Source organism: Cavia porcellus, unplaced genomic scaffold (genome assembly GCF_034190915.1).
Source record: "Cavia porcellus strain 051 isolate PalLab524CR breed Dunkin Hartley unplaced genomic scaffold, mCavPor4.1 scaffold_21, whole genome shotgun sequence".
NCBI classification, from domain to species: Eukaryota; Metazoa; Chordata; class Mammalia; order Rodentia; family Caviidae; genus Cavia; species Cavia porcellus.
In genome coordinates, this window is record NW_026947504.1 from 44,327,111 (window position 1) to 44,342,653 (window position 15,543).

General features: G+C 34.1%; 1 protein-coding gene across 9 annotated transcripts in view; it reads right to left on the reverse strand.

Moving 5' to 3' along the window:
* Trpc4 (transient receptor potential cation channel subfamily C member 4) overlaps positions 1-15,543 on the reverse strand; it is a 201,419-nt gene that overhangs the window by 129,816 nt on the left and 56,060 nt on the right. For 7 of the 9 annotated variants that reach the window (XM_005006923.4, XM_063232148.1, XM_063232147.1 and 4 more), the window contains exon 2: positions 11,454-11,858. The exons of 1 other annotated variant lie outside the window; for it this stretch is intronic. In XM_005006923.4, coding sequence (XP_005006980.1) covers positions 11,454-11,831 — 378 coding nt within the window. In that variant the 5' untranslated portion in view covers positions 11,832-11,858. Of the gene's footprint in view, positions 1-11,453; positions 11,859-15,543 lie in introns of those variants that run through there. One more of the 9 variants, NM_001173062.1, reaches the window with a different exon arrangement.

The following is a 15,543-nucleotide window of genomic DNA, read 5'->3' on the forward strand; positions in this document are numbered from 1 at the left end:
TCTCTGTCTCTGTCTCTGTCTCTGTCTCTGTCTCTCTCTCTCTCTCTTTCACACACACACGTGTGTGTTCATGGGTGCATGTGTATGCACACACAGAATATATGGGGAAAGAGCAACTTTTTATTGAAACTACTATATGTGTCACTCAAGAAAGAGTTAGGGAAAAGTATTCTCAAACATAATTTGGAAGGGCCCCGTTCCAATGAATAAATTTAAGGTAGAGGATGCAAGTTCTTTATGGAAGTTTTACTACAAGCCAAGTCTATGCCAAGATATATGTATCATTAAGGCAAATGCACAAACCTGTGCGCATCTGATTGAGTGGCAGCTGTGACTGAGAGAAAGTGATACAAACCGATACATATTTTCAGTATAATATTCTAAGAAAGATGAAGAGGCATATAGGATATAATGGTAGCAAAGAATATCAGTGTTTTGTGCACAAATGAAGAAAATATATTTTGCTGTCTAAAAATAACCTTCCTTCATCCTGGGAGGCAGAGTCTGTCTGTACAGTCTAAGCTGTCAGGTTTCACTCCAGAAGCATGCTTTTGCAGAGTTCCTTTCTGTGCTCTATCAGGCCCACCACTGCATCACACTGACATGTGCATTGCTTGACATTAATCTCCTACACTCTTGTTAATGTGCTGTTCTCACCTCCCTCTTCCCAGCAATTTCTCACTGTGCCAGCCATGTCTCCCTTATTACTGCCAATCTCTTCCTACAACAATCTAGGAGAAATGGAAGAAATGGGATAACCAGTGTGTTAAGTTTCTGATTCTAGTGAAGTTAAGATTTGCCAGGAGGCTTTGGCCAAAGAAATTTCAGGACATTTCTATAGAGTCAAATCATGGAGGCAACAATTTTGCATGTTACTCGAGAAGCTCATTTTATTCTTAAATTGTGCATGTTTTTAAGGTCTGAGTTTGCTGGACATAGGATGGCTAAAATGACAAGCAATGTTTCCAAGTAAAAGTAAAAGTCTTGAAAACATACTAAAATCTAAATGGGCAATCTATCTGAGCCTCAATTTTCTGATTTATATCAGTTCAGTATAAGAAAAAGGAACCAATTAAAATAAATATGAAAATACACAGCATGTACTAAAAAAGTCCTTATGATCCTTATCATGTGCAAGTATTTATCCAGGATTATTTAAACCCTACTATTTAGTAGTGACTGCCTAAAAAAGTCACTGAGGTGAGGGAAAGAATCGCACTTTCGGTACAATAGGGTATCTGTGCGCATGGGGTCCACTGACCACAGACTGAAAATATATGGAAATAGCTCCCTCTGCGTGAACATACACAGACTTTTTTCTTGTTTTTCCAAACAGTACAATACAATTACAATTTATAGAACATTTATATAGCATTGTATTAGCTCTCTGTTATTGTGAGAAATACTTTAGGCAGTCGACTTATCAAGAGAAAAGGGTCATTTTGGCTCACATTTGAGGAAGTTTAATCCATGATTCATTGTTCCTGTTACTTTGGGCCTCTGGTGAAAGCACATAGTGGAGAAAGCTTATGGTGGAGCAAACCACCTCTCAGTGGGAAAAGAAATGAGGGACAGGCCCCCTCTAACTAGAAGACCTCTTGGTAGGCCCGCATATTAAAGTTTTCTCTATCTCTCAGTGCTACAGGCTGAGGACCCAGGCTTTAACATGTACACCTCTGTGTAACATTCCATACCCAAATGAATGCAGGTTTAAGTACTCTGGACGAGATTCAGTATATACAAGAGGATGTGAGAAGGCTGCGTGCAGATATAGTATTTTCCTATTGTTTATGAAGTGCTAGACTATAGATTTTATTATCTGGAAAAAGTCCCCAAAGATACTGAGGGATAAATAATTGTATTACAATACTGATGATCACTTCCAGGCAAATCTAGTTGTATTTTGAAAATGGCTGTTATGCTTGATACAGTGTGTCAACTTGAGTTTAGAGGTTTAAACTAAGCAGGAAGCCAAGGTACTTACTTTATAAATATCCTTGTCCTGTGCAAGGAGATTTTGTGAGTGCCAGAGCTCACCTGGAGGGTTGGGGTTCATCTACGTACAATATAAGGGAGGAAAAGAGGCTTTTCTCTTCCCTCCTTTTTGCTCTTGTTGCTTTGATGTCTTCTGCTGCCTTAAAGTGTCGCCCTTCTGCCATGCCTCCCTGCCTTGGAGCCAACTGATTATGGACTGAAACCTCCACAAACTGTGAGCTAATAAACCCTTCCTTCCTCCATTTTGGGTGCCAAGTGTTTTGCCTTAGCAGTGAGAGAAAAGTAACCAAGACAATGGCAGTATTTAACAAACCTAACACAAAGGCTGTTATAAGATTTAAATGAAATAAAGATGCACAATGGTCTCATAAGAATGCTAAATGCACTGTTTTTGTTCAATTATTAAAATATTATCATCCTTTGAACTACAATGGTTATAACAAAATGTAACACATATTTACCATTTACCTACCACTTTTGATATTTGAAATCGTGTATTATTATGTTTGAGAAGAATATTCCATCTACTAATAACTGAAGACTCATTGATATTTTAAAGAGTGGAAATATACAAAATATAAAGTTTAAATGCATGCTTATTCTAATTTAACTTTTATTCCACATAGTATATTATACTAAAATTTTCTTATTTATATATAGGATACTAGTGTTGCTTAACAATTTAGCTTAAGTTTCCAAGTCAAATAAACCTATGTGTTTTCATTCAGGGACTGCGAATCCTAGTAGGAATATATTTGGCTATGAAGAATAGTGCACAGTTAAAGCTGTTCCACCCACCCATTGCCACTTAGTTCATGCATCTAGTTAATAATTTTGCAGCTATCAATTTGTCTCAGCCTAGAAAAAAATTATTCATTCAAGTATCCTTTCAGAAAGTTATATTCTTTTCATATGATCCGAACTCATGACCTAGAGTCACTACCAGGTCTTTCTATTAAATGATTCAAACAACAGTGACTTGGAACTTTGACATAAGAGAAACTTTCTTGGTGCTTGAAAAATTGATTCTTGCAAAGAACATTAAAATTTTATAATATCTAAACCCTCATTTTTTTCTTCCTGGCATCAAAGCAATAAAACTCTATTCAATTTTCTTCTAACAAAAACATAAATGAATACAACAAATTGAACAGAAAATCATGGTAAAGGCAATTACGAAGAATTCTATTCATAAAATGCTCTTTTATAATTCCCAATTATACTACTACCACATGTGTTCATTTAATTACAATTATTAAATGACTCACTTTATTCCTAAATGACTTATTTTTCAGAGTATCATAATTAGTAAACTTAATACCTTGTTCTCTGAAAAATGTTATTGTATGTAGACTTAATCACCATATTTTAATGGATTAGATGGATCTAATAAAATTAATGCCCCCAAATCTTTTCATCACATCCTATATTTCAAAGATTAAGTTCCTTTTTCTTACTTTAATATAAATTTACTCTTCAAATAGCACTAGCAGTTTAGTGTTCATTATGCATTAAAGAATACTGAGCATCTTCTAGGGACATATGCATTTTAAATTAAATTCAATATAATAAATACAAGCTGCCTGGTGTAAGAATATAATAACTTTCAAATGACCTCAAAGTGGAGGGATTATACTTAACTGTATACTTTTTACTGCTAGGCATTTTGTGTGCTAACTAATCTTCATAATAACCTAATTTAGTAGGTACTATCATCTTTTCTTATTTATGAGAAAGTAGTTGTTACTTTACTAACTGATTTCCCTGAGATTTTAAGATACAATTTATATCCAAATCTTTCTCTCTAAATTCTTTTCAGAAATTCTTATTCCTTCTACTCCAAGAAATTTATATGACTCAATTGCACTGCCTAAAATTTTAAAAAGCCCTTTCTCACATTTTCATAATGTAAAACAGAAACACATAAACATGTGAAGGTTGGTCTTATTGCTGGAAGCTGTTTGTTTTGGTTTTTCTTTCATCTGATTTTTCAGAAGAGGTTGAAATCCTTTCATTCTATACATATTTAATGCTTTTTACTTTCATAGTAAGTATGTGGACTGAGAGAAAAAGTCTATAATTCTCTGATCTGCAGCATGCACCGGGGGTTAAATGGAATATTATTTTGTGAGTGCAGCATAGTACATATTTTAAATTTTTTTCACTGAGGATGGAATTATTCAGATTTCTCATAATTGCCATCTGCTAGCTCACTAAACACTATCTATTCCCTATGTTGTAAGAGCTTTTAAGATTCCTACTGAGGAATAACAACACTCAATTTATCTTTTCTGTCTTCCAAAGTACTTTTTTATATTGACTGTGTTACAAAAATCAAATTTGGTAATAATTTTCAATATTTTCACATTAATGGCAGGTTAAAAAATAAGCCACTTTTCTTTTTAATATACTCTTAGTTTATTTGTAATTTTTTATCAATATATGTTTCCAGTGAATAACACTTGAATGCCTTCTGTGGAGTTGGAACATTTAACTAATACATCTGAATTCTTTTCATTGTCTTTCCTCTCCCCTTTCCCTCCATCTCTTGATCCACTTTCCATTTGAGAAAGATCTATCTCCTTACATCTTTTATCTTGTTTATTTTGCTCTTGTTTATAATCTGGGTTTATTTGCTAATTGCTAACTTACATTAGAATATAAATAAAGCATTATTGGTGACATTTTTGCTATGTTGCAAATGCAGTAAGTGATTTCAGAATGAGAAACAAATACAATTCATATTTTAGTTTAATATTCTCCGTTATTTTCTGAGCCTCTCACTCTCTTCCTCTCTCTGAATTTTGATGGAATTGTGTCCTACACTCCTGTAAAAATGACTTTTTACTGCAAATACCAGGATTTAACCCAAGACAGCATGTAATGAAAGCAAGTAGAAAGGATAAATCTCAAATAGTTTAACCACAGTGGAACTACAGGCAGCTCTAGGGTTCTATACACAGTGCTCATAGGCTGACTCAGTCTTGTTATACATGTGATTTACTAATGACTATATAAAATTCAAGAAATATAGAGGACAGATTGCTTGATCCAAAGCACAAGAAGGAAAATCTAATGCATACAGTGTTGAAAGTGAACTTTGTCATAAAATTTGATTACTGAAGCAGAAAGTAAATGGCTGTGTATTAGTCATTTTTTCATTGCTGGGGAAAAAAAACCCACATCCATAACTTGAAAGAGGATGTTATTTTCACTCATGGTTACAAACGGTTCAGTTCATGGTTGGCTGCTTTAGGGCAGAAACAGCATGAGAGAAGGCCTAACAGAGGAAACCTGCTTCACATATGTCAGCCAAGAAGCAGAGGGAAAAGGGAGTAGCAGAGGAAAAAACTACCCTTCCACATCATATCTCCAGTGACCCAGCTCCTAACAGCACATCGCACTAAGAACTCATCAGTGTTTCATATGCATTTTCGTAATCTAATTACCTTCCCAAAGCCCCACCTCTGGACATATAATGCCTTTGGACAACTGTGGATCTAAACTGTAACAAAGTCAATATGAAAAATAAATAGACTTGTTGAATGAACAAACTTCTATGCACAGTAACTAAAATTCTAATTATTAGCATCCAAATCTACTGAACAATGTTTTTGATATTTAGTCACCAATGCATATTTTGGATGTATATTTGCATTGGCATGTTAATGCCAATATTATACTTTACACTGTATGATTTCTGATTTTATAAATGTAATGACTCTAAAGTCACAAAAGAGTATTAGAAATATGCTAAACTTCTCAAATATGATGCCTACATGCACTTAGATGGAAAGAAAAGGAGCAAAATGAACTAAATTCTTCATTACTCTTTCTGAACTAGGTTTCTATTACTAATAATTATAGTTTTCAAATGAACAAAGAAGCCATATTTTTACTGGATAATTTGTTGGTGTTTGTCTTTTAAGTGTCTCTTGTGATATTAGTGTATATGCTGGTCAATAAGAAGACAGAGATAATGGCACAATACAGTTATAATACCAATAAAATCATATCAGTACTGCATATTACCTTATAAAAACAATTTTACAAAATGCAAAACGTCATGCCAAATCTGGTGGTGCATGTCTGTAATCCCAACACCATAGGAGGCTGATGCAGGAGGGTCACAATTTTGAGCACAGTCTAGGCAACTTGGTGATTTAGCAAGATCCTACCCCCAAAAGTAAAAAGGATCAGGGACAGGAGCCAGTGTGAGGGCCACAACTTCAAACATCAGTACCAAATAAATAAATAAATGAAATAAAAATTATCACTAGGCTTTAAGAAGCAGATAAGATTATGATCTTGCTTACTGGCTACCAGCCATACAAATCACAGCTCAAAGAGATTCAGACTTCTACAACCAGCATGTGGTGGAGGAGGCTGGAAGCTAGCATTTCTATCACTCTGTTCTTTGCTTTATCTCAGAGCTTCCCAGTTTCTCATGACTGTGTTGTTCCTCATCCAATTGCAATGTCAAGATCACAATTGGTGTATACTGAGCAACTACATTAAAAATGACATTGCAATATACAGAATAGGAGAGAGAGACAGAGAGACAGAGAGAGAGAGAGAGAGAGAGAGAGAGAGAGAGAGAGAGAGAGAGAGAGAGAGGAGAGGCTTTCAAATCTGCCTGACTCATCCTACATTAAGATAATTAGGAAATGATTTAAATAACTTCTTTTCAAATTGGTTCTGAGACAAGAACCAGACTGACATGATGGCTAATGTGAAGAGGCTCTGGAGTGTGAGCATTTTATTTCCTGTCTTTATGACTTAGAAACTGTTACTCAACATGTCTACACCTTCAGTTCCCTATCTATAAGCAGAGATAAAAACAGCACCTACCATCACAGGATAGTGTAAAGACTGGATTAAAGAGTATAATTATATTTCTTACTATAGCTCCTTACAAAATGAAAGGCTCAATGAATCTTTACTAGTACTATTGAAGCTATTATCATCATCATGTCATGTCTACATGGAGGTTAATTGTTAGCTATGAATTTATTGATCTTGTAATCAGATGAAATGTCAGAAACCAACAACTCCTCTTTCCATTCTTCTGTAAAATAAAGTGACTACATTAGGTATTTTCCAAGATCCTTGCCAAGTATAAAATCTTATATTCTTTTTACGTTTTTACATAAAATTTCCTCATCTGAAATCTTACTGCTGAACTAATAAATGAAAACCTAGTAAAATATTTTACCCAAAGAATAGGTGTATAATAAAAGTGTAAATGAAATTAAGAAATTGACATGTATTATACATCGCTTAACATTTGAATGAATTAACTGAAATCTCCTGAAACCAGATTTACACAGTGTACTTCAATATACCTCTCCAAAAATAGCTGTAAGAGCTAAATCATTCATTCTTAAAGTGCTGTCTCTACCCCAGCAGTATTAACATCACCTTGGCCCTGCTTAGAAATACAAATTCTAGAACCTGATTCCAGACTCCTTGCTTCAGAAGCTGCTGGTGACATTCCATAATTTGTACTCTAACAGGCCTGCTCAAGATCCTACGGATGCTAAAGTTTGAGACTCACTGGTGTAAATAAAGACTGGAAAGGTGAGTTCTGTCACGAATAAACATTTACGGTGGCAGCTGTAGCCGAAATTGATTCTCGCTTTAGAAGACTTATAAGGGAAAGGTCTGGTAGAAATAATTAAAAATCAAGTAATTAATTAGGTCACTGAAAAAGAGGCTAGGAAGTCATTACTAGGTATTCATTCTAGAGAAACAGGTACTAAGAGGGTTAAAAGAAAAGCTCAGTAAAATTTTCATACAACACCAATGTGATGACTGTAGGGATAATCTCAGTGAGAATACATAATGTTCCATCTTCCCACTTAGTGTAGAGACACATACATTCTATGTGCTGAATGCACTTTATATGGAAAGGGTAAGAAAATTACTGGTCTTTTATTTTGATAATAAAAATAAGTTACAAACCTAGGAACCTGATATCCTCATTTATAAAGGTAAACACAAAATACTGAAAGTATTTATCTCCTCGTTATTTACTTGACAAAAAATAAATCACTTCATTAAATGCTGCATTAAGAAAAATCATTAGATACACTGAATATCACAAATATTTAAGCAATGTTTAAAGTCAAGGAGAAAACATGGGAGCTGCAGAATGGCAGGTGGTTTTATTGGCTTCTATATTCTTGCTATCGTATTCACTAATACCAGAACCTTTTTTAAATCTTCCGTTTCTAATTATATTGGTATCAGTAAGTTAAAAGATAAATAAATTCAATCTGGTTCCACAAACTTTTTCTCTGTTAATGTGAGTTAAATTTCCCAAGATATAAGCCAGAAACTCTCCCTTTTCCTTCCGAGAACTCCTCTTCTGCTCTCTTACTTTCTACCCCGTAATATTTGTAAAATCCAGTTAATTTAATTACATAATTGCAGAAGACACTTTCATTCTGTTTGTTGTGACTACCTTTCTCCATATACCTACACTTTCCCTGTCTGTCTTCATAACTAGAATTTAAGACTCAAAAACAGAAATGCTGTATCCTTAGCTAAAGGGCCTGTCTAAGGAATTTAAACACGTTAAGGATCTAAACTTTTCCTCTGGCCAATGTACTCTGAAACGCCCTCTGAAATCCCAGATTCTTTGTGGTTGGAAGATGCCACTAAACATTACTTTCCAGAAAAAAGTAATATCTGACAAACTTGTATAAAAAATACAAGATTTATGTGATTTTTTATATTAGGTTACTTTTCCTGAATTCATTTTATGTGTTAGATTTATTTTATGCAGGTAAATATTTTTATTTTCATGTTTTAATGACTTTAACAAAATTAATGGCAATGTGTTTTGGAGTCTTTGAGGATGGACACTTATGAATCTTGAAGTTACATAAATGATAATAATACATATACAAAATGCTCACGATGATCATAAGAATTATCAAGGAAATTACACCATTTTTTTAACCATCACCAAAAGAATTCAAAGAAATTACACCTTCTGAGATATAAAAACTTAGTATTTTCAGAGCTTGGTGATGTAGCTCACTAACAGAGTTGTTGCCTAACCCGTGCATCGTCCTGAATTTAATCGCTAGCATGGCAAAAACACGAAAAAGAAATCGAGACCTATTTGCTACCTACGACACACTAATTTATGGAAAATGTCTTTCCAAAAGATACTGCCCCTGCTGAAGAGATATATTACCTATGAAAATCGCAGATACACCGCCATGTCCTAATGCAGCTTGGCTGTCCTGGCCCAGAAGACGTCCTCTGTGTCCTACACTACGTATGCTTCATGTTGCTAAGACTTTTCTTTGTAACATCAAGTACTCTAAAATATATGGTAATTTTCCTTCAAAAGTATAATGTTCAAACAAAAAGTGAAATTTTTGTTTATTCTTAATGCTTTCACCTAAGTGGAATTCTAGAATGTTCAAATACAAAAGGAATTCTTGGCAAGTGGAGTGATGCAAAAGAAACCTTCCAGAAACACATGGTCTGGGATACTTCAGACTCTTGGCAGACTGCAAACTTTTACTGCCTTTTATTAATAATCAGCAGCCAGATCAAGTGCCTCTATGTAACAGTACCTACTTGTGAGACTAGGGTTTAGCTCAGAATGTGAATGTCTTCCAGCACTCTCATAATAGCGACTATCCTCTCCAGACACCAAGTTGTCATTGTCTAAAGAGACATTGAAATATAGCAAATGTCATTGTCTAAAGAGATATTGATATATGCAGCCAATGTTCTCTAGAAAGCAGAATGAAGAAGGTTTCTCAGTAATAAAAATTTTAAAAATACATTTAATAACAATTTTGTTCTACAGCTGTCCTGCAGTATAAAATGATCAATACCAGCCTCAACATCTGACTTCTAGTAGACTCTATAGACACCAAATAAGGGTATATACAGTATAATACATAAATATTACAAGCAGCAGATGCTTTAGAGATATTATTGTGGAAGGAATTACAAAATCACAAGGTGATTGTGGTGCAACCATAGCTTACACAGGTGAAAACAGAATCCTGTTAATTTCCATTTAAATGTTATACAACCTCTTAGTGATTAAACTCTGGGAAATAACATTAAATATGTCTTTAGATATTACTGCTGTTACTTGTCTGCCTTGATCTAGTTTTATTCACGTTTGCAAGGATTGATGAGATGAGCAGATTTATTAGTAAATTTGAATATGATAAGAAATTAACCCACAAACAACAACACAACATGGAACAAACAACGAAAAGTGGGCAAAACCATAAGCTTGAAGTATTTTTATTTGGACTACTATGAAACTAGACTACTATGAAAGTCTGCGTTCTGATAAGGGGAAGGGATGAATCTGGATGGGACATAAGAATGAATCACAGAACACAGATGACACACAACCTTGAAGTTGTCATGCTAATAATGGCAAAGATTCTGGTAACAGTCCTTCAGGAGAGCAAAGATAAGGGTAGCCACAGAAGGGTTTGCTTTAAAAGAATGTCACACCTCTTGCTAGTCTACCCTTTGCAGAAATAAGAGATTTTTGGAGCAGCAAACAGGATAGAAATTGCTAGAGGCCTAACAACATATTCCGTAAGATTTTACTTTCAAAATAGAAATTCTAAGACACTGCAGGATCTACAATGTCTTTGCAATTAGCCTCTTCGTCTCGATAAAGGGAAGTGAGGAGTGAAAGCAAACAGGATCAAACAACTCAGACACAGGGCAGTGACAAAAGGTACACAGACAAAAATATACTACTTATTTATACCTCTCCATGATTTCTTCAGTTCTTTATGGTCAAATATAGGGATCAGAGAAAAAAGAACACACTGTGTTTGTAATTTCAGTTTATTTTCTCATGATAACAATAAAGTGGAGCTACATTTTTTGCCATTTGTAAATTTTATATAGGCCTGGAGTTAGAGTTCGTCTGCTATTCAATAATCTCTTTCTTTTCTTTAGATCTCAATTTAAAAGAATCCACTAGAATGGCTTAAAGGACAATATTGGAATTAGATGGTGTAATTCACTTTTTCTCTAAGATGCAGAGGTCCAAAACAGACAAGCAGGTTAAATAGAAAAATAACCAACAATTCACAGTTTGATAGTGTAGGATGTTAGGAAATGAGAGACCAGAGAAAGACACCCACATGTATGCAGTCGTCACAAACAACATAACACGTTGTGCGTTACACTGAGATATTTGCAATTTGTGAGAAGTCTCCACAGGTTGCTTTGCTTTAGTTCCCACAGTTACATTTGACTTTCCAGTGTGGAAGGACACGGGATAGTGGGACAGTGATAGCTGTAAGATATGCAGGGTGTACTTAAAAGTGGTTTTCTGTTATAATAGTTCTGAGTTTGGTCTTCATTGCTCTTAGACTTTCAGAGAATTTGAACATAAAAAGAACTTTCCTGCAGAAAAAATAAACTAAACACTGTACTATTGCATGTACCTGTTTTTCTCCACTTGGCTTTTTGTGGTTCAGCAGCAGCTCAACAGCTCCAACAACCTCTTTCCTGATAGCGTGTAACAGAGCATCTCCGACATAGACATTGAAGCTTAAGAGGAGCTCAATGAGTTCCAGGTTCTCATTCTCAATGGCAATCAGGAGCGCTGTCCTTCCGAGAGGATCAATGCAATTAATATTGATTTTAAAATAAATTTCCGCTTCCTCTAGGGATTTCTTGACACTTGCATAGTCCCCCTTTTCCACAGCATTCAAGTAGGCTTTTTCTGATGGTGAGAGTTCTGATTCTGCTCGGACAATCCTCAGGGGGATGCGATCTCTGTAGGGGGCATTCACATTTCTTTTGTAATAGAACTGAGCCATGTTTCATGCCATGCTATTTCTTTAACTCTGAAAGGACACACAGAAAAACCACAAGGATTAGTGTTAGGGGGCTTTTTCAGTAATTAGGAATCTTCTTTCTTTCCCAGCTCACTATGTATTCATGACAGTAACACTATTATTTTTCACAAAAGAGGTTAAAGGTTTTATTTCAAACAATAGAAATAAACTTAAGATATATTTAGTTAGCTGAAATGCAAGTTACAGTCTTAATCTAAGAAGACTAGAAAGGCATCAGTATTTGGAAAATTATTTTATGAATGAATTTATAAGTTATATGTAGAACCGATTGTGAATAGAAAGTTTTAGAAATTATTTACCAAGTATACATAGCTCTGGAAACCATATATATAAGTTTTAGTTCAGTGCTTTGCAAGTCAGAAGTTATTTTTCTGATATTCTAAAACCACATCAGGGAATGTCCAAATACATCACTTATGGCCAATTTTGCTAATCACAAAGATGCTACTATGATTGTGCAACAACACTATATTGGCAAAATACTTTCATTTATCATATATTCTATTGCTAATGTTATTAGTGTTAAGGTCGAAGTTAATGTGTATTAATGACATGAATATCAATAAAACATGCTAAGCCTAATGAATGTAATTTATTATACTTTGTAAGTGAATTCATGAGGAAATAAAGAATGTGTAGTAGTGACATTAATTATTCAGATAAGACTCAGCAATCACACTTCCAAAAGAAAAAAGATTGAAAAAGGATTAGAAAGTATTATGAAAAGGCTATTCTTTAATTCTCTCACTTTATATGAGGAACAATAAACTGCAAAACAAGAATGTACTCATTATAAAATTTATTATTTGTACTCTTAAGTTTATAAAGTCACTGGGATCTTTACTGACACTCTAGGTTAAAAAATACGTATACCTATAACATACATATACATATTACATATAGAGAGAAATATGCATGTACAAATTATATTTTGAATATATGTCCTTTAGTGGATTTAGTTCCTCCTGTCACCTAGGTTTTTTTTTTTTCAGTATAGGTAATTAAACACAGAACTCTTTTGCTAAGCTACACCTGTAGCTGTTTTTTAGTTTTATTTTTAATTTGTAATGCTTTTCCTAAATCGTTAAATTGCTTGTGCTGGGCTCCAATTTTTAATCCTCATGTATTCCTCGTCTCCCATAGTCCTGGGATTATGGGTGTGTTCCATTATGCTCAGCTGCATGCTTGTTGTTTGAACTGTGTTATTTTTATGTGTAAATGTATATATTTATTTACATATGTTTACTATGTAAAGTTAAAATGACTTGGTCATTTTAGTTGTCTAAACACTCATTCATTCACAGTAAATCATCTCTACAGACTTCATCAGGTTTTGAGTAAACTGATCTGATTTTAATAGTACTTAAAGCTATGTATGAAAGATACATTGATTTAAAGGTATGATTATATTTAATGCATTATTTTCAGTTTGGGAAATTATGACTTGTTTGCATGCTAGTTCAATTTGTTAGTGATGTCAATAATAGTTTAGTTAATCCTTTGGTATCCAGGTTATTATGTTTTCTCAAATATTTGATAAAGGAGGCAATACTAAAAAATCTTTATTTCATAAGTGATTTTATTTGACATGTTGGACTTTGTATTTTGTTAAGGTCCTTCACTGACAAAGTAAAATTGCATGTTTGACATATATTATTTACAGATGTGCAAATTACTTGTGTAAAATACAATTGTAAATTTGGTATTTTGAGGAGTCATGCTGGATTAACAATAATAGTATTTATTTTATTCAATAACAAGGGCAATATAAAAGTTTTCCAGTGAAGCTAGAATTCCAGTGAATTGAGATCCTTATGTTCCTGTCTCAACTTAATAATATGATTTGAATGTTCCATTTATGCATCATTAAGTATTTGCTTTAAAGTCATCAGTGGCCCAGTTCCTAAATGCCTCTTTCCCAGCCCGACAGTGGTGTGAGGGCAGGTAGATCAATGCTACAGCCTTCCTATTGCAATTCTGCCAAGACTGCTACTTTCTCAGCATAATAACTGGCACTTATCTTATACCTTAGCAGCGTACACAGTTCTTTAGTATTTCACTGACTTTACCTATGACTTCTGAAAAACAATATAAAATTTTCTTTGACAGTTGAGCTCAACCATAAAACTAATAATGTTTTGACTTGAAAACAGTGTTTCAATCTAGTTTACACAAATAAAGTTTAACATAAAAATATCTGCACATTCATACATGTTCACAGACGTGGACACACATTATATTGAAATTTCATGTGACCAACAATTGAATCAAGGCAGGGCATCAGTCTAAAGGATGGAAAAACTGTATCATATTATATTTTATTACATGTATTTAATTTTATTAATGGTGTTTTTGAGCAAATAATTAGGAAAGGTACATTTTACCTCTCAGTGATAATGAGAAATTGAAGAATGGAACAGCGGATACTCAAGGACTTTGAGAGAGAGGACAAAGGAGGAGAACTTAGACATAATTAAAGTCTATTTCACATAACTTTCATAAGTACAAAGTATAAAAATGTATTTTGGTACTATTCTGAAAGAAAAATATTCTAGTAAAGATTGTACTTAAGAAGTGGACTGAAAATGAAATGTACTCGCAGTCTATTTTTTGTCCATAAAGTGAGGAAAGCTTTGCTTGGTAAGAAATGGGTGAGAGAATAAGAATCAAACAGCTAACACTGAGACAGTTCTTTCATTAGCTGAAATGATCTCTTTCAATATCTTAAAAAAAATACTTAAGTATTTCCAGCAGGAAGGCTAGAAAGGTTTTTAATCAATTCGAAGTACGTATACATCAAAATTTAAAATTAAGTACATATAATGCAATATTAAAACACAATGCAGAGAACAGGATGGAAAGCAAGACAGGAAGGATGGAGGGAGAAAGAGATAAAGGGAGGAAGATGGAGTGATGGAGAGAGGCAGACAGAGAGAGAGAGAGAGAGAGAGAGAGAGAGAGAGACAGAGAGAGAGAGAGAGACAGAGACAGAGACAGAGAGAAGGAGAGAGAGACAGAAAGAGAGACAGAGACAGAGAGAAACTTGATAGCTAATACCCTAAAATGTAAGACAGATTATATAATTTTGAAGCACATACAATTGTCCTTCTTGATTACTTGAGATGCAGGGGTACTAGCTGAAGGACAAAAACCCAATTTTAACATTTTCAAACCGCTGTGTGAATGTACTTGCAAGTGGAAGGGGCTGATAAGGCTGATGGAGCCCCTGAGCTGACACACTTATCAGCAGCTACAGAATTGCTTGTGGATGGAAAGTCTGTAAAAGAACAGGCCACTGAGGGCAGAAAATATCTTGACCTACTATATCAAAATAAAAGCCTGTTCTGGTCCCGCACATTCAGAATGAGTATTTTGGAGTGATTTGTTTTTCCTTCATAAGTCTGCAGAATTTAACATGTCCTTTCATTTCAATATTCCTCTATACACCAGGAAGGAAACAATTCTTCATTGAATTATGTTTAAAAGGCTAAAAAAACAGGCAGGGGATGATGGAAAACTCCTCGAATATTGAGATGTGAATTTTTATGTAACCTAAAGTTTTCTCTAAATACATTAGAAATTTAAAAATGTATGATGAGAACCCCAATTGAACACTAATCCCAAAAGAAACTTAAAAAATTGTTATTAAATATGTAAATCACAGTTATCTAAG